General features: G+C 45.1%; 1 protein-coding gene across 2 annotated transcripts in view; it reads left to right on the plus strand.

Moving 5' to 3' along the window:
- Positions 1-8,157: 8,157 nt before the first annotated feature.
- The window catches only part of GRK5 (G protein-coupled receptor kinase 5), a 154,133-nt gene continuing 142,250 nt past the window's right edge, over positions 8,158-20,040 (plus strand). The window contains exon 1 of one of the 2 annotated variants that reach the window (XM_083441161.1): positions 8,158-8,573. In XM_083441161.1, the coding sequence (XP_083297287.1) occupies positions 8,522-8,573 (52 nt within the window). In that variant the 5' untranslated portion in view covers positions 8,158-8,521. The remainder of the gene's footprint in view (positions 8,574-20,040) is intronic. The other variant, XM_083441160.1, reaches the window with a different exon arrangement.

The raw sequence follows: 20,040 nt of genomic DNA on the forward strand, positions 1-20,040 counted from the left end.
ATTTTTCATGCAGTCCGCTGTCCGCTGCCTCTGAGCGGATGCCCACAACTCAGACCAGGAACATCTGATCCCTGTCCAGTTGCTGAAATGGCAAAAGTCAGGCTGCCAGTTAAGGATAGGAAGGCCACTCTGTATCTGAGACTGTAAGAACTGGGGGCAAACATTGCATGGGGGGGGAGAGATCTGAGGGATTTAGCACCTGCTATTCCATTTTCTCATATACTAACCCCAGGTAATGGGAAGACCTGCCTCCATGGCGAAAGTGCAGTGAGAGAAGCAAAGGAGGACATGGGGAACAGGCCTGTTAATCTCTTAGTACTTTCCACAAACGGGTATGACAACATTCTTCCTTATTTCCTTGCTTCTGATTTTATTGTAATCCTGTAACGAGGTGGGGCACCTCAAGCCTGGGAGGCAAAGTGCAGCTCCCCAGGCCTCGCTGGCTAGCTCCTGGGACACTCTCCAGGTCATACACCTTGTAGGCCACACCTCCTTTGTTCCCCTCCAGGCCAAACCTATCGCGCGTGCCCGCATCCTCTCACTCCTTGACTGCTTTCGCCTGCCTGGAATGTGTTCTTCACCTGGGATCATGTTTCTTGCTTGCCTGGATGGAAGTGTGTGTGCATTTGCAAACTGGTGACTTCTTTGCGGCTAGAATATACACTTGTGTAGAGAGGAAAGAGTCACATCCATTGCTCTTCCCACTCCTGCCTCTGGTCCCAGGCGCCACTAGCATCTAGTCTCCAGAATATGGTTCACAAGAGAATGTGGCTTTCCAGATTAAAACCACGCCTCCACACCCATGTCCTTATCAGCTGTTTCATCGGACCCCACAAATTTATGGAGAATGAGGCTACTGAGAGTGGCAAATTGGCATGTAGCTCTGTGTTAGCCTCTAAATGATGCCAGTTCTGGGCATTCACAACCAGAAAAGGGCTCCTGGGTTCATGTCCTGTTATAGGCTTCCTCACACATCCCTCCAGATACCTGGTTGGCCATTGGGGGGGGGGGCTTCCAGCCCTGTCATTTGATGCATTACCTGTCCAGTTTGCTGGATTGTATGACATCATAGCAGCTACGAAAGAAGCAGCCAAGATGATCTAAGGCTTGGAGAATAGATAGATAGGGAGTTCCCCCTCCATCTATTATTATATCTTTGATGGGGATTTCTTCACATAATGTTGAATTGGTTTATGAAATTGGCAGGAATATTTACAGGGATAGTGTTGCTTATGCTTAAAAGAGGTCTGAGAACAGGGAATAATTAGCTTTGTTCACTTCTCAATGTCAACTGGGAAATTTGCCAAACACACAAAAGATGCATCCACCACTTATTATATCATAAATTTATAGACTGCTGTGTAAAAAAAAACCCTCAAAGCATTTTACAAATATTCTACTCTGCTCCTCGACCCTTCCTTTTCCCCCTGGATCTGGTTAGAGGTTGAAATTAAACTTTGGAACATGTAAGGGGCAGCTAGGATCTCTATTTTGGCAGCCAGTGGCAATCCTACTCCCCTCCCCCACTCCAAATTGCATTTCTGGAAACAATTTGAAGGGTTGTGTTTTTTTTAAAAAAAATACTAGTGGAATCATTTGGCAGTGGCTGCTTTAAATTAAGTAATGACTTCACGAGAGATTTTGGAAACGGGCATTGTGGATGTAGCACTAACATGCAAACCTCACCATTTAACAACTATAAAATGCTACGCTTCAGAGCCTGTGGAATGTTTTGAAATAAGAGGCACTGCCCTATTGCTATTGCTAGGTGACTGCAGATTCATTCCATACACAGGGAGAGTGTGTAAGAATTCTATGATACGCAGGCTGCCTGCCAGATGTTTTGAATGAGGTCAGCGTACTCCTAACCCGCTGTTATGACACATCATCGAATGTTGAGACAATATGCCAATTTGTAGGGTCATAACCTCATTGTAGCCCTCACAATTAACTGAAGGCAGGCAAATTGTTAATCATTTGGAGGGAGACACTGAAAAGGCATAATGAGCTGGTGCCCAGCAGCTATGCTTACAGATTTTATACTACAGAGAGGAAAACCCAGTTCTCCAGCCGTTTGAATGAATATGATGCTGATCAATTTGCATTGACTCAAACTGCTAAGCATGCTTCCACTTTGGCGGTGCCATTTGTTTGCAATTTCTGGTACATCACGGTTAGCAGTAATAAATCTTGAGATGCTGTGGATGCGATCATTTCACTTCTGGTGGCATTAATTAAGATCCAGCTTGGAAAATATTTGCAGACAAATATAAATGTACCCAATTTAGTAAATTAAAAGGCCTTCTGCACCACATTTTTCAAATATCACGTATTCTCTGAAGCTGGGGCCCTCAAACTTGATTTAAAAATAATAATAAAAACAAGAGCTCAGAACTACACAGATGTGTCTGGAAAGACCCCAAGCAGCCGAAAAGGGCTGTGGACCATCGACTCCCATAATTACATGGATGCAACAGTTAAATATGCAAAGAGGAACGGAGAACAAGTTATTGGAAGGCTACTCCCATGAATAATCCTTATAGAAAGTATTTGTTTCTCATTGGAAATTTTGTCTTGGAAAAAAAACAACTCAAGATTTTTCGCCTTCTCCTGTAGAGACAGGAGACAGTCTGTTACTGCAGTATTCACAGCTGCAGACCTGCAAGCCCACTCAGTTGGTGACTCATCCGCTGCAACAGCTCATAACACAGCCCTTCATTTACCAGTCTTCTTTTCTTATTACAGTGAGGCCAAATTTCAGCTTTTGTACTGAGGGGGGAATAAATGTGTTAGCGTTTCACTCCCAGGCCCCTGAAAGATGGCTGCTCGACCATTTTCCCCCTCTGACAGCCTGTGTTTATCAAAAGGTGTTTTATGAAGTGTCCCTGCTTAGCTGTGAATGAAAAATACCTTCCTTCTTAAAAGAGACTGTGAAGCAAAATTTAAAGGTTTACTTGGTACTCCCCCCCCCCTTTATACCTTTATAATTCTAGGCTTAGAGATTTTCCTTAGCCAGTTCCAAACAAAAACTACACTAGGTTATGTGTCTTTAAAAAAAAAAATTTCTTCTCCAGAGGAGAAAAAGTACATGGGATACTAAGCTATGGAAAACCCTCTCACCATGAATTAAAGGCAGAGTATGGGTTGCAGTGCTGGGTCAACCCAGTAGGGCAAATAGGACCAGGCTGCAACGTTGCCATCTTTTGCATGCTTAATTGGGAGTAGGTTACGCTAATCTCAGTTTAGTTACTCCCAAGCAAACACGTGTAAGATCATGCGCAGCAAAGACCTATCACAAATTTTATTTAAACGTCTACCGTGCCTTAGCCAAAGCACCCTGGGTAGGTAATAAGTCTGTAACTGCTAGGAGGAAACAGCAAGGTTTTCTTTAAAAGAAGCTGTTGACCCAGTTATCATTCAGTAAAAGCCAATAACATTTAGTACATCACTGTAAATCCGTGTCCCTCTCCCAGTTCAACCTTGTCAACACCCCCCACCAAGAGCAATTATTTGGTCAACAGCACTTTCAATACCTAGCCTTTGTCAAGCATGGGGCAGTGAGGGGTGGGGGAGAGAAATTCTATACTTGTGGGACAGCCGCCTAGAATGCAGGTCTGCAAAGTCTGGCTCCCGTGAGCTGGCAAACGGATGGTAATGCTAAGAGACCAGGTCCTCCAGCCCAGCAGCCATGGCTGGCCAAGGTTCCAGGATATGAAGCATGTGAAGCTGCCTTAACCTGAGCCAGACCATTGGCCCATCAAGCCCAGCCCTGTTCTTCAGGGTCTTCCCCATCTAGCCCCCCGAGATCCCTTTTGCCAGAAATGCTGTGGCTGAACATGGTGTTCTGCTACAAACCATATGCACAAAGCCTTACCTCCTCCCAGTGAAGAACCTGAAACAGTTATAGGATCCAAGTAAACATTTTATTTCAGATCATTCATGCAAATATTGAAATTGAATATTTAAATATTTGGCTACGGAGGCATTCATCTGCATGCACGATCAGTGTTAGCGCTTCTGTTATTGAGGAAGAGCTCATTTGGGAAGAGCCAGCGTCATCAATGAGTTACTTCGCCGCCATCCACAAGGAGGCTTCGTCAAAGCATTTATCGCTGCCTCCGCTTCCTCTGCTGGTTCCCTGGGGAGGAATATTAGATTGTAAGGGCACCGGGGCAGGGGACTGTCCTCTGGTAGCCTGTAAGCTGCTGTGCATACTGATACCGCTATAGTAAAAATAATGAAAAACAACTTATTATTTAATCAGAACAGTTACTCTGTGTCACAGTAGAAATGGGAAATCAGGTGGAAGCAACCAGCACAGCCTGTTCAGAAGTAGTCTTTCAGAGGGCACAGTGGGCAGAAAGGGGCGCAAAACTCCCTTTGCATGAATATCCTTGTGCGAGTACAGCATTGGATATTTCCAAGTAAGTATGTGCAGGATCAAGTTCCGTAGGTTTCTGAGCTATTGTACCCCAGGCTTAACTGTGATATGCAAATCACACTCTCAAGTGGCTATTATGTAGCTCCTATTATTCCCATTTCATTTTGAAGGTTGTGGCCTCCTTCCTGACGTCAGGCACACAAAACTCCCTGTTCCTTCTGCAAGACAGATGAAATTCAGCTGATGCGCTATTTCCTGTTACAGAGCTGCAGTAATGGGGAAATAAAAAATTCATATTAAACCAAATTAAAATCCACATTTAGATATGTATTTAATCTCAATGTATGCCACTCATAAACGATTTTATCCCATAATAGGCACGCACAGACATATATGGTACTTTTTTGAACGAAGAATACTGCAGAATTCAGAGAAATGCAGAATCTGAAGGCTCATTCTGTTCAGATCCATGCTTCAGCCCCAGAGGTGCAAATTGGGTCCGTTCACTTAAAAATGCAAATCCATCAAAAATTCTCTTCCATCCCCATCTGCCTTGTGGGTGTTTTATGAGCACAACTGAAGAGGATTGTAAAATGCTCCACAAACATAAAAATGCTACACAAATACTTAGCAATTAACTCCACTGACTTTAATGGTTCAACAGATGACTACAATCCAAGCCTCAAAATGCAGTTTGTGGTGTCATGCCTGTGGTCTTCCATTAACGTAACGGAAAGCTAGTATTCTTCTGAAATCACACGAGCTACTGCTATGCAATTCCATGAGAGAAAAGGTCTTAAGGAGAGTGCTTTGGGAGCTGTGGTTAAAAATGCCAAGCCCAGATAATAACCAATAAGCCTCCTTGAGAGAAATACACTGTGTATCTTATAAAGAGATAAGGGCTAGTATTCTCTGGATTACACCAGTGGCTTCAGCATTGATGTATCATTAAAAATAGTGATCCTACAATGAGGGTGGATTCCTCCCCCCCCCCTCTCTCTCTCACACACACAGAAGCTGGCAAACAAAAAATGCTTGTTGGAAAAATACGTCAAAAAACGACAGCACTCAATGCCTTTTGGTGGACTGTAAAATGAGCACTTGCTGTTGCAACCTGTTTGAGATCAGGTAACTCTCCCACACCCAGTTACAGCATGCTGGTCCATGGACCACACTAGCTAAAACATCTATCTGATTTTAGCTGTTTATAAAGATGCATTTTTGCTATGTTTGTATACACTGAGGGCTCCATAGGGCCATGGAAAGGGACAGAACTTGTAAAATAAATAAGACAAAACGTGGAAAAACTTGGGAAAAGTGACATCATTTGGGGTTAAGGCACAAGTGGCTAATCTGTGGTGCAGGCAACAATTTTTTTGGTAGCATATCTGCCCAAGAGCAGGCAGACCTGCCATGGTCAGGGCAGCACACCAGTCTCTCACCACTGCTCCCTGACCAGAGCAAGAACCAGACCAGGCAACAGGCTGCTGCATATTCACCATCATTTGCACTTGCGTGGCACTGCCTGATGCACATGACTAGACTTGGAGGCCACTTGCCACAGAGGTTGGGCGCAGCCTGTCTTCTTCATCCCAAATATAAGAAAGCCACTAGGTGGCACCATGGCACAACTCAAGGTCTACCAGGGGATTGCTGTGGTCAATTAACTGGACTTCTAGCACAGCTGTTGCTGAAGGGATGTTATTAATCACCCCAGAGAAGAGACAGAAGTTCTGGATACGCTTGTCTCCAAACAGTAAGCATCTGAACTGCGTTTCTCATGAGATCTCATAATGGTCTCTCATGTCTTAAGGGGCTTACTGTAAACAAGTCTTAAATTTCTGTAGGAAAGAGCCAATCAGCAAGGGGAAACAACTATGAGCCGATTCAAATATTGCAGCTCCTATCTGCGCAGAGGCCACTGAAAACTGCTTCCGTGTGATCTGTGCAGAAGTGAAAACAAAGCAGTTTTCCATGTGATTCACCCTACTTAGTAGGGAGCCTCCATGTCGGGAGAGTGACCAGTTAGGAGCACTAGTAAAAAGCTCCGCTCTTAACCCACTAATTGCTGCCTAACCTTGCCATAGTCCATGGAACTACTCTGAAGTAAGTGGGTTCTGACTGCATACCTATTGCTACCCAGGTTGCAATGCCACTGTTTTATTTCAGTAAGATCATAATTTCTCAATCACTCCACCTGAAAACAAGGGCAGCTTTACATGTTTTAGAAAATGAAAAGTCTGCATTTCTATCATGGCCTGTTTGTCCATGTTTCAAACACACTAATGCCCTGTGGCTATCGCAGAAAATGCATAGCCATCCATATTGGAAACACAGGGATTTCTCTTGTTCAGTAGAAGTGTATAAGGCAGCTCCGATTTGGGCTGTAGTTGTCAAATTACCTGTTTAATATGCAACCTTGATCCTATGCACACTGACTTGGAAAGAACTTCCTCTGAAGTCAAAGGGGCTCGATCTCTATGAACAGAGCAAACATAGCCCCTTATCTGTGCTCCTGGCAAGCATTAGGATGTGGGAAAGGTTTCTCTCTTCCACCAAGCTCAAGTCCCTGTGCACCCCTGCGCTCCACCCCCAGATGCAGGCTGCTGTCAAGCTACCACCAGCGGAAATTCTGTCAGCCCTAGCTGACGTAAGGCCCTAAATTGGGGCATTTTGTGGGGTAAGACCAAAGCCAAGGATGGATCTGCAACCAGTCTATTTCCCTCAGAGGGGTCCAATCCAGCAAAAGTGAGGACTGCGGCCTCCTTAAACCACAATTCATTGTTGGAGTGTGCATCACATAGTACAACCCAATGCATGTTCATTAAGTCACAAGTAAGTCCCACTGTTCACTGGGGCTTACAAGTCTCTAGCAAATCAGTTTAGAAAGAGGCCACAGGCTTTCAGTGTCTTCCCAATTCATTTATCCTATCCAGTAGAAAACAGTAACAGAGAGTTATAGTTTTATATAGGGCTAAAGTATCCGTCATAAACTCAGAATTATTAGGACTGGCCATATGAAATGCTTGTTAACTTTGTTGTTACGTTTATCCCGATTTGATCTCCTATCCAAACAGCAAACCTGGAGACAGGATTATCACTCAAATGGTATTGGGCTTCACAACTGTGTTTCAGCCAGCAGTTCAACAGGTTCTGGCGTTCCCAGTAAAAACTACACCACAGCCACTTGCTCTGAACTCTTTGAAGACTGGGACGCAAATATGATAAAATGCACAGCAGGAGCAGAATCTATTTAACAATTGCAACAAAATTGTATGGAAGAAGGAGACGCCGCCTGCATCTTAAGTAGTTTATGTCTCTTTCTTCCATTCAACCCTGTTGCCGTTCAGCCAAAGGAAAGCAGCATCGCAGCAGACATCCGAGCTCGCAGTATTTCCACCAGCAACTTCTGTTGCTAATGCGAGGGAGCTGATAGACAACCTGCAGAAAGATCGTTACGGTCCACCCTCCCTGGCGCAGCATGCAGCCCAGTTTGCAAGTCCAGACCATTTCCGCTCGCTCTGCCGCTTCCCGTCTCCTTTCCCAACTGCACAAGGTAGCTGCAAAAGCACACACGCGCCCGCTCGCCCTGCTCTCCCTCCGGCCAGTTGCGAGCGCGCGCGGGAAACGCACGGCCCGGGGACGCGCCCCAAGACTACATCTCCCAGCATGCCCGGCTCGGCACGGCCGAGGTGCGAGCCAGCTGTGGAGCACGGCGCCTGCGCTATGCTGCGGAACTGGCTGGGCCGTGCCACACCCCCGCGGAGGGAGGCAGCGAGCGCCTGTAACCTGACACCGTCAGAGGAGGGGAGGCAGGCGGGAGGGCGGGCTTTGCCTGTCGGCGCGGAGAATGGAGTAAGGGAGAGACGTAAGGAGGGAGGTGCGCGGACGGGACTCGAGGGCTGGACGGCGGAGAGCGAGCCAGCGAGCAGGCAGCGGCGCTTCGCCGAGGGAGGCAGCTCGACGGAGGGATCGAGAGGAGGAAGAGAAAGAATGCCCTAGGGACGGACGGCGGGACCGGGCTGCTTGCTTGCTTGCTGCTGCTGCTCCTTCCACGAGCGGAGCGGAGAGAGAGAGAGAGACCCGGGCGCGCCTCCTGCCATTGACATCCTCGCCGCAGCGCCCTGACGGAGCTTGTCAATGGAGCTGGAAAACATCGTGGCCAACACGGTCCTGCTCAAAGCCCGCGAAGGTAAGCGAGCATCCATCTCTCTCTCGCTCTCTTTTCCGCCTGCCGCATTTCACCCTCCCTCGCCCTGCGCGGTGGGAGGAAAGGGGCAAAGGGGGGATGGCGAGGCTTAGGGGCGCACGGTGGCGGAGCCGCGCGCAGGCTGGCAGCTCTGCGCGACGCGCACCTTTCGAAGGAATTCGCCTCGGCGGAGGTGGGCAGCTCGGCGGCATCGAGACGCCACGAAACTTCCCCTCCGGGCTCGCCCCTCCAGACGTGCGGGTGTGATTTCGGCGTGCATTGTTTGGAAAAGGTCAGCTGCGAACGCATCCGCTCCCGGGGAGCGCAGAAGCGAGAACTTCTGGCTCCGGAGCCCGGAGGGGGCTCTGTGTGTCTGGATGAGGAGGGCTGACGTAAGGGCGGGGGGGAGTGTGCAGAAACTAGTAGCCAAAGGGCTTTCTTGGGGTGTTCTCCGCGGAGACGAAGAGGAGAGAAATGGATGCAAGTAGACTTCTGTGAGGGGCAAATTCGCTGGCATGGGAAAAGCGCCCCGCCCCAACTGATGCAAAAGAAGGCATGGCATTCAAAGGAAGGGATTGCGGGGTGCTTTGATTTTTCTTTGCAGAAGCTGCTGTTATAATACGTCTGTGCGTGTGTAATTTAAATTTGCAAAATAAAAGGCGGGGGCTGGTTGCTTGTAGGGAAGGTATGATAGCCATCTCTGCTCCAAATGGCTCCTGGGTTTATTATGACCATCGCCAGCTTCATCACTGGGAACACCCCCCCAATCTGTTTTACTGTCTCGCATCATCTGGGTAGGGGAAGTGGCTTTCTCTTCTTGAATGACAGCATGTTTTCTTTTTTCCTTTTATCCCTTTTGGCTCAGCCTAACCCCAACCTTTCAGAGGAGGATATCCTCTGAGAGAGGCAGTTACATCTGAAGGGCTTTCCTTTCGAAGACAGGCTTGCAGTATCTGAAGCTCTCATTCACACCATTTGATGAATGAAGAGCCCCCCCCCCCCCAAGTCAGAACCAGAGGCAGGTCCTGTGTGTTACCTTTTGACCATTCCCAGGCTGATGCACACCTCCTAATATACAGAGAAGGTGGAGGAGAGTGTTCTTTATCTGGAGAGCAGCGGGGGAACAATTGCAGCTGCTCAAAGCGACCCAAGGCATTCATTTTCCACTTGTGCCACATCCCTGGTGCTCTTTAATCAGGTAGTGGGTGGGGTGCTTTAATCTCAGCCTTTTGTTTCCTTACCTCTGAACCCACCAGCACGCTGTGATTATTGAAACGTCCCACCCTCAACGCTAGATGATCCATTCAGAAATGCATCTAATGGCCCCCTAACTAATTTTCAGACTGTGGTCTGGATTGCATAAGCGGCTGGGGAGGGCCTGTAGAGAGATGGTCCCTGTATTACCGCACAGGCTGCGTTAGGCGGTCTTTCAAATTTTATGAATGTGGTAATCGTGTCTCGTCTAACTTCTCGTATTGAACCTCGTGAAACTCTTACAAGGATACCTCCCATAGTATCCAAAGAACAATGTGCATTTGCGCAATTGATTACCCAGTAAATATAAACATTATGTAAGAATATAGGAGATAAATGCTGAGCTAAATATTGAGCTATGTCCCTAATTCTTTTTGGTAATGAAATGTGGACAGAATAACATGCCTGATCTGAGAGGAGAAACAGACATTGTTCATAACAGACACTTGGCAAAAATCCTTGCATATCACTAAGAGCTTTTCTAAAGGCACTGTTAGTATTAATGAAAGAGGCAGCACATACTCCTCTCTCTCTCTCCCTCTCTCTCTCTCTCCCCAGCAAACGCTAAAGGGAGAAATGGTCCCAGAACATCTGTGATGAGCCATCTAGTGGCTGAACATTCGCATGCATTTAATGGTTAGGGGAAAACTTTCGAACCTTTTTGCAGGTTTCAGAAAAAGTACTTGTGATCAATTTGTTGTCGGTTCGACTGGCGAGGTGGAGATGCCGTTGTTTTCTTTGCTTGAAGGTATTGGTTCGTCTGCAAGGGTAGGTTAAATGCTCACGCAATCCTCACATGGATGCTTTATGAGGATTCTTCCCCACCCCCTCTAGAAAGAGCATGAAGCAGTGTTTGCACATTTTAAACTGCTACAGACTTGTGCTTCTGTTTATTAGAGGCTCAAGGAGGATTCACACATGACTGGTTTTGTTCTCTGTGTAGCGACTTTCTAACCTGTAATCGCAACAAGCCAGACACTTGAACATTCTTCAGACGTATCACTACTGTGTGACTGTTTCTTTCCTGCTTTTCTTCTTCCAATGAGTTTTTGTGATGGATTTAGATTCTCCTGTTGCTCTTCCAACCGACTTCAGTTATTGCATGTATTTATTTATTTCACCGTCTTTAATATTGTGGAATGTTTCTGCCACTCGTAATATTTTACTTTACAATTTTTAATGTGAAACGTAACAACGGTGCTCTGCTGTGAGTGCACGAAATGATATGTCTAAATACTGGCTTGTAATGGAGTACTTTAAATTGGTCTATTTGTCATTTCGCATTCATACAGAATTGTCTGCTCAAGACGTTTCAATCCACATCAGTTGTTCAACGAACAGAACCCAATGTTGATGAAATGTTCAGTTTGGAATAGGTTCCTCTTGTGCAATCCAATACTTATCAGCTTCTCCTTTTTTCTTTTTTTTCTTTTTAAAGGAAGCCTATTTCTGCCTGTAATGGCTCTTCAGAGGTTACACTGGTTTTCTGCTACTTTTTTCAATAAATGGACACAATGTAGGGCAACACATGTTAATCTTGGCTATTTTTTTTTAAAAAAATGTTGAATGTTCAGATCACATTTCAATAAAACATAACCATAAACCCAAAGACAACATGCATTAGTCACTTCAGAATAAGACATACTTCAGCTGTGACATAGGACAGGTGAAGAAACGCTATATAATAATGTTAGCCTAAATAGACCCCAAGTATAGACATAGCTGAGGCAAGAGGGGGAGATTAGTAGAAATGAGTGTCCATATAGCTATTGGATGTTTACCTTCCAACTGAACATGGGAGGTGCTTTAATGCAGATCCTCCCTGAATCCTGCCTTAATATTCCAAAAATTCAAGCCAATATTTTCCTTTCCAAATTAGTTTTGCCTGTAATTCTGCATATAATCTGTGACTGGTCACTCCTTTACAAATGTTCTTCGTGACTAGTGCAGAAATGTACCCCTTGAGCCAGCAGTTTTAAAATCTGTTCAGAGAGCTGTACTGTCACCAGAAAGCAAAGCAATACACAAATCATCTTTGGCGACAGGAGCAGCGCTGCGTTCCCCACTGTTCTTTTGATCCTGTGACCAAACATTCAGCCGCAACTTGCAAGCCACAATTTTTTTAAAATAAAAAAACAACATCGCTGGCAAAATACACCGTCACAAAAATAACAAGCAAGAGTTGTAGATCGGTGATTGATAGCATGCTTTCCATGCAAAAAGTATCACCTGACATCTCTAGGTGGGGAGGGGGGGAATATATTGAACCCATGGAAATCTGTTGCCATTCAGTATACAGTACTGAATTAGATGGAGCAATGATGTGACTCCGTTTTCCTGTATTCCAGTCGTGGCCTTTTGCAGAATATTAATAATTAGGTTACTTTTGCAAAAATATTTGTTGCAAATCATTTCGTTTCGGAAAGTCTCTTGCCTTAACCATGGTTATTTTTCAGCATCCGGACCTTCAGCCCATCTACGTTTTAGAGGAAACACTTCTACTGCAAACTTCAGCTGCTTGATCTTTTTGGTACATTCACACTCCCCCTGTGCTACAGAGCTAGATTTAAAATAGTCATTCCGCTTGTCCAGTGGTGGGATACACTTAAGCAGTTCTGGAGAAGCTTAATCACAAAGGTCAAATACGTAGGTTAAGAATAATCCAAGTTATGTCATGACATTTTGGAAACCTTTACATTCTAAGAGACTTTCGTCCAGACACTTCAGATAACAGCTTGGTGTGGAGGCCTTGATGTTTCAGAAATGAGAGATAGAGGCTAAAAGCAATGTCAGTACAGCAACCAGGAAGTGGACCAGAAGATTAATGTAGTAATAGAGTAAAATCTGCCACCATTTCAGCCATGGCTTCTGCTTCCTAGGTGAAGTATTATATTGTTCAAAAGAATCCAGATAACTGAAGGAAAATGCTTCGTATATTTGTCCATTAAAGTTAGCCGGCCTGCCTAGTTTGATGATGTGGCATGCACAATATTTTTTGGGGGGTATTTTATTGACATTACATATAATTTTAATATATTATGCCATAAACTGCTCTGTGACTACTATGGAATAAAGGGAGGTTTAGAAATTTGGTTAATAAATAAATGTGATGTTTATTATTATACAACAATCAACAAGGATAATTCATACCATACAAAATATTGTTCAAGCATTGCTATAACTAACAAATTCCAAGTTTCTCTGCTACACTGCCAAAACCATATATGAGTATAATTTTTTTGTTTTTGAGAATAAAGAACTGGTGTTCTCTATTTTTTTTGGGGGGGGGGGAAGCAACATTTCTCTGTTTTGCATCTCTTGATTTTAAACGATTCTGTGTGATCTGATGTGCACACAAAATGAGTTTTGGAAATCCTCCCGCAAGCATTCCGGAGCGAAGTGTTATAAACAGCTCATAGGATCGGTCCTGGGAAGTTTACCCAGGCAAGGTGTTCAGCTGTAACCTTTTAATGTGTTTGCTGGTGGCTTAGCCTCAAAAAGTTATTGCAGGAATGACTCTGCCCACAGTTTAAGAAGGACTTGGAGCCAGTTCACAGCATACCTTTTTGTGTAGGAGCATCACCAGAAAGTGATGTTTTGAAGGCATCCCCCAAAATACAAATCTCAACGTATCGCACACCAAAATTGCTTTCTTGCTTTTCTTGCAGCTTAATCGCTGGTGTGCATGAAGGGGAAATGATGCAGCTCAGTGGTGAAGCAGAAACCAAAGGTCCAAATTTCAATCCATGGCATCTTTAGCTAGGGCTAGGAAAGATCTCATGCTGACTGGCAGAGCCTCTCCCACATTTCAATCTCCAACCTGGTGCTGTCCAGTTGTATTGGTCTATAGCTCCTGTGCTAGCTGGGGCTGATGGGAGTTGTAGTATCAAATGTCTGGTTGGGAAGATGTATTAACATTTAAGTTCGGTAACAGACAAGACTTAATTGTTTCTATTGATGGGAAGTCTGTCCCCACCCGCCACCACAACTTTGCATGCCCTCAAAACACAATGAATTTAAAATTACACTTCTTCATGCCTTCTGGGTACCTGGTTTACCTAAATAGCATTATTTCAATTGCAAATAAATTCTTAATACTCAAACCGGACAGGGTCATCAAGCCAATGTTTTTTTGTTTTGGAAATAGCAAAATGCTCTGTTTTGTTCCAAGACATTATTTGCTGTTTATGAACTGAAATTAACAACTCTAGAATTGAAATAAACAGGCTCTAGAATACCACAGGCCCTGTTTAGCAAAGGTGAATACCGCTGAAATTGATACCTTATTTGGCATCAATGGTGTGTTTAATCTTGATGTGATGGAATAATAATTTGCATGCTGCTATCATTTTGAATGTAGCACCAGTAGATTGTTACAGTGATATGGAGCATGAGGTGTCTTGTTCTACAGAGAAGTTTACATTCTTGTTTTAACTAATGAAAATCCATGCATCATATGGAAAATGAAATTGGAAGGAAACTTTTCAATGTGCATAAATTTTGGTATCATGCAATAGACCCCCACCCCTTCTTGTTTCTGATCCTCAAATATTCATATCTTTGATGTGTGGCTTAGGCCATCAAAAGAGCTGAAAATCAAAGAACTGAAATCCCATAAAACATTTTAATTAAAATGATGTTCACTTGTTAAATAAAAACAACCATGTAGTAAATATAAATGGAAGAGCCTGAAAAAAGTCTAGGAATACAGTTCCTACCTTGTGCCTTTTCTGTGCCGTCATACATCTTAAACTAGAAAACAGGTTATAGGAAAGGAAATCATCGGTTTCTGGGCAATTGACTCTTTGTGCAATGAATCTCCAGGTTTTGTGACACCAGCTCAGCTTTCCCCAACCTGATAATCCTCCAGATTGCTGATGGCAGGTGTAGTCCAACATATTTGAAGGGCACCAGGTTGGGGACAGCTGCACCAGCAGATTTATTTCCAAGCTGAAATTAGCCAGGCTACACCAGGCTTTAAGGGATGCGGTGGCGCTGTGGATTAAACCACAGAGCCTAGGAGTTGCCGATCAGAAGGTTGGCGGTTCGAATCCCCGCGACGGGGTGATCTCCCGTTGCTTGGTCCCAGCTCCTGCCAACCTAGCAGTTCGAAAGCATGTCATGTGCAAGTAGACAAATAGGTACCGCTCCGGCAGGAAGGTAAAGGGCGTTTCCGTGCGCTGAACTGGTTCACCAGAAGCGGCTTAGTCATGCTGGCCACATGACCTGGAAGCTGTACGCCGGCTCCCTCGGCCAATAAAGCGAGATGAGCGCCGCAACCCCAGAGTTGGCCACGACTGGACCTAATGGTCAGGGGCCCCTTTACCTTTACCTTACACCAAGCTTTGCCTTTTGATGAGTCTGTTTCATCTCTGAAATCCCTTCTCTGTAACAGGAGTGTGTCTTCCCACCTTAAAGTCTGCATGTCCTATACTGAGGGTTACAGCAAATGCTTTGCATGCAGAAGGTCCAAAGTTCAACCCCCACTATCTCTAGTTAAACTTGGATGTCATATACTGCTGCTGGGAGGGATCTGCCTGATACTTTGAAAGGTTGCTGCTGGTCAGAGTAGATAATACTAGATGGACCGCTGATCTGACTCTGGGAAAGGCAACTCCTCCTGCTCGTCTTGTTTCCCAAGGAGCAAGATGGCAGCCTTCATTCCACCGCTACAAATGGATGCTCCTCCTTCCATCACAAGTGGGTTGGATATCATACGTCGAATTGGGATTTGCGGGGCTATTTCTCCAATGGTTAATTTGACAAGGGAGAAACTGTTAGTCCAGTCTTTGCCAACCCGAACCCCTCCTGATGTTTTGAACTACACCTCCTGTTATTCCTAGCATTGACCAGGCTGGCTGGGGCTGATGGGAGTTGGAGTCCAACCGCATTTGACAGGCACCAGCTTGGTGAAAGCTGTGTTAGCCTGATAATGTGCATGTATTCCATGCCAGCAGTCAACTTTTCTTGCAAGAGCCCTTGGGCGTGAGTTGGAAGATGGCGGTTTTGATCTTGATAAACCTGTCTTGTGTGGCTGCAGTGAGTGGGAAAGTGTCTTGAGTTCATGTGCAGGTAGTTACAGAGGCCGGGATGTTCATTTTACACATCAGGTTCTGAAAGGGGAAAGGGCTCCCTTTGTCAGTGTGAGTGGCGCCTTTCACAACTTGCAGATTGCCTTTTCTTCAGTGTAGCATTGTGACCAGCCATTGGAACAGCTCTGCATTATTCCATGACATTGGAATATGCATGGGCCACGCCTTCCCGACGTAATGCAAGATGGTGCAGTATTTAGTAGATGCCAAAAGATCAGTTCTAGTCGAATGACATTAAATGTTATCTAATAAAATAGAGTGCAACAGACATGCTTCTGCTTACCTCACCGCGTCAATGTGTCTTCCTTTTGTGTTGGAAGCTGATGTGTGTCTGTCTGTATGCCAGCTTCTCTCCCGCTTCACAAGCAAGCTTACCCATACTGTGCTAAGAACAGAAATTGCTCCCACCAATTGGTGTTTGGGAAAATGTATATATTCATGTGTATGCAGCTGCTGTGACTGTATAAACACAGTATGTTTAAAACATTCCCCTGATGAATCCTGGGAATTGTGGTTTAAGGATGCTGAGAACTGTATCTCTGTGAAGGGAAACTACAGTTCCCATTATTCTTTTTTATCGAGGAAGGTGCTTTAAATGTTTGATGTGTTGTGCAGTGTATGCCCATTAATACCACAGTAGGTAGATCCAAAATCTCTTCCCTGGGGAAGTGGCAGTGAGAACAAAGGGGATAAGAATGAAATTTGGGTCTGGATGAATTGATATCTGCCCATCTCTGTCTAGCATCTAGTTTTCCTGTGTAAAGGTGCCCGCTTTCCCTCTTTTCAAAACTTCACCCTTTGAAGAAGCTGTTTTAAATCTGCAAGTACTGAAATGAAGTAATAACCTCCGTATTCTGTTGCAGCAAAAAAACCACAACGGTGTCCTGTGGCATTTTAAAGACTTGCAAATTTATCATGGCATCATCTCATCATGAAGTGGGCTGTAGTCCATGAAAGCTTATTCCATCATAAATCTGTTAGCCTTTAAGCTGCCACAAGAGCTGAAACAAATATAATAATAAAAATCGGGCCCTTTTCCCGTCAGAGATAATGACTGACTTTGAGGCTCAGCTGACATGAGATGCAGATACATGCAGAGTCCAACCCCAAAATCCTGAGCCTCTTTGTCATCTGGCACTACAAATTGCTTGCCAGATGTGATGTTTACCCCACCCTGGCCAACATCTTGTGTGAGGACAGGTTACTGTAAATTGTGTGAGCCTCCTGCAAGTCCTTCACTGTGGAGTACTGTGGACATACATTTGCAGGCTTGGGCACAAAGCCTGCTGTTCTGCAAAGCCATTCGTGTGCATGCGAGGGACAATCACGCATCAAGCCCAAACAAAATAAAATAGGATATTCCTCCTGCAGTTGCTTGCAAGGCTGAAGAGGTAAAGCCCATTTTAATCCTAAAGCAGCTTGCCCATTCAAGCCATGCAATAGAATCGCCAGGTGCCTGCAGATCCATTCTGTTTGCTGCACTTTATAGGACTGTGGCCTTGATGCTTCGCAGCTGGCAAAACACCTGGAATTCCATCAAAAAATGGATTTGCCTATAGTAGAGAAATATTTTCTGGTTTATAATTGCTTCCTGAAACAGGGATTTACACATCCCTTGGAGATTAGATAGTGTTAGGACAAATTCCAAAGAAGATAGCTTAAACGCTTTACTGTATCACAGGTTTCATTGTGTTTCAAACAGTAGTATGCTTACTATTCTGCTCATACAGAAGCAGGATTGAGTGACAACTCCCTTCTTCGCCAGCAGGGGCAGCCTAGAGTTGTAGTGTTACTGAATTTGCACAGTGGAGATGCAACGAATAAGCTTATATATTGGGAAATAGGAACGTCTGGGCCTTTATAGCATGCTGTCACTCCATTTTTTAAGCCGATGGAATGATACATAATGGGAAGCCTGGAACTGTGCAACGGAGGGAGAGGCTATCGAAATTTGCATTCTTCTGTCCTCTAGTGAAAACGGGTCCAGTCTTTACTTCATTTATTGAATGGATCCCAACGTTTTGCTTACAGCTGTACTGTCTGAGAGTGGTTGCAGCAGAAACCTCCAAGCTCTTCAGCAGCTTCCCCTCATTTCATTGTGGTATCATGGGCCACTGGCTGTCCGTTGCACCGTGGCAGAAAAACCTCTCCGGCTAGAGCGTCCTCCCTAACAAGCACAAATCAATTGGCGCTCCAGCTTGTTAGGAACTGGCTGCATCCCAATGATTGTCATTTACCCGAGTTACAGGAGTTCCGCTTGTTGCGGGGTTTGAGCTTGGAAATCTCTTTGGCACCACCCATCCTTAACTTCATTGCAGTTCAGCTCAGCACAAAAACAGGGTCATTTTTCATTCAGCATGGCGGCGGCTGCAGGCTCCTACCCTGGGATAATCATCTAGGAATTTCATGGGCTTAGCACTTCTTTCCGAGAAGGCTAAACAGGAACAGGGTTTGATTTGCAAATGTGTGTCTCCTTAATGGATGGGGTGGTAACCCTTGCTGGATTTTGCTTTATCTGTTTTGCTCGCAAACAGAAAACAAGCAATTATCCAATGAGCCTCACAGCTGCACAGCACCCTCCCCCCCCTTCACGTATAAGAGTCTAGTGGTGCATACACAACTGGAACTAATCAAATTCAAATTCTTCTCATTACGGAACAGTCTTACGGAATGTAGTAAGAATGAGAGCAGTCTGGGCCAACAGATATTCAAGTCTTATGGAATTTCTCGCAGCTTAAGTTTCCCTGCAGGAAAACACTGGAACCACAATCCCGGCGCAGTGATGTGACTCAGGCTGAATCTAGACAATCCATTGTCCTGACTCTTCCAAAATTGGGAGGCAACGTGCCTGTTTTACATAATGTGACCCTGTGGGTCATTCCGGTCTCGTGCAGAAGCTCAACTGGTGTCACGCGAGGTTACCTTCTAGGTCAGGCCTGAAGGACCTGTAGCCCTTCCAGATGTTGTTGGAATCCAGCTCACACCAGCCCTATCCAATGATGGGTGCTGTCGGCCAACAGCATCTGGAAGGCCACAGGTTCCCTCCACAGAAAATCTACCTCTGCATGTGGGCAACTAACCCACAGCACAATACAGACAACACAGGGCAGCTGAGCGGGACTGGCTCCATGTTTGAGGTACCCTGGCCGGTATGTCCTCTAGTGGGGATGAGGGGCCTTCCTCTGTTAGTCGCCCTGGCAGACTGATCTAATTGTGGTAGAAATGCAACTCTTGGCAGCTGACCCTAGGCAGTTAATTTCCCACAATTCCTTGGGGGCGATGCTCTCTTGCCCACCTGCTCCTTGTTAGGAGGGAGCTGCTGAGGGGTTCAGTACAGTAAGCCCACAACTTAACGTCTCATTTAGTCAAAACACATTGGGTTCAAGAGTCCTTTCCCCCAGAACCCTGCTCCCTTTCCGCTCCTTATTTTTATTTTTTGCCACAACTTAAAGAGTTGCAGGCTTACTGTACTGTATCTTTTCGTTCTTCCACCACCTAGCACTCATTAAGGCTGCTGTCAGTGCTACATTGTAGTGATATTACAGTTTCTGTTGCAATTCTTTATCATTATTGTAGGCTATTTGTTTTCTGTAAACTATTTTGTCCAAAAAATTATGTGTGTGCTGAATGCAGTATATAAATAGACTCTTCTGGTACGCTACAGTAGGCTAGGTGGTAGAATCATTGGCACTCAAGAGGCTGGGAACCTGTGACTCTCCCGGTAATGGTGGACTCCCATCTTCTTTTATCGTTAGCTCTGCTGGATGGGACTGATGGGAGTTGAAGTCCTACATCTGCTGGAGGACCACAGACTCCCAGTCCTTGACTGTACCGTTTCATCCTACAGGTCCAAGGACACAGCTTTTGAATGCTTTGCCCATTTATTTAAAAACTCATTTAATACAAAAAGCCATCACAGCAGGCAAAGGATTGGGGTAAAACGCAAACAACACACCACATTCTTGTTTTCTGTTTCAAGAGTTTAGTTGTGGTGTAAGTGGTTCGAGTGTTGGACTCTGCTCTGGGAGACTAGGGTTCAAATCCCCACTTGGCCCGAAGCTCACTGGCTGGCCTTGGACCAGTCACTGCCTCTTGGCCTAACCTATCTCACAGGGTTGTTGGGA

Source organism: Podarcis tiliguerta (genome assembly GCF_965153285.1).
Source record: "Podarcis tiliguerta genome assembly, chromosome: 5".
Taxonomy (NCBI): domain Eukaryota; kingdom Metazoa; phylum Chordata; class Lepidosauria; order Squamata; family Lacertidae; genus Podarcis; species Podarcis tiliguerta.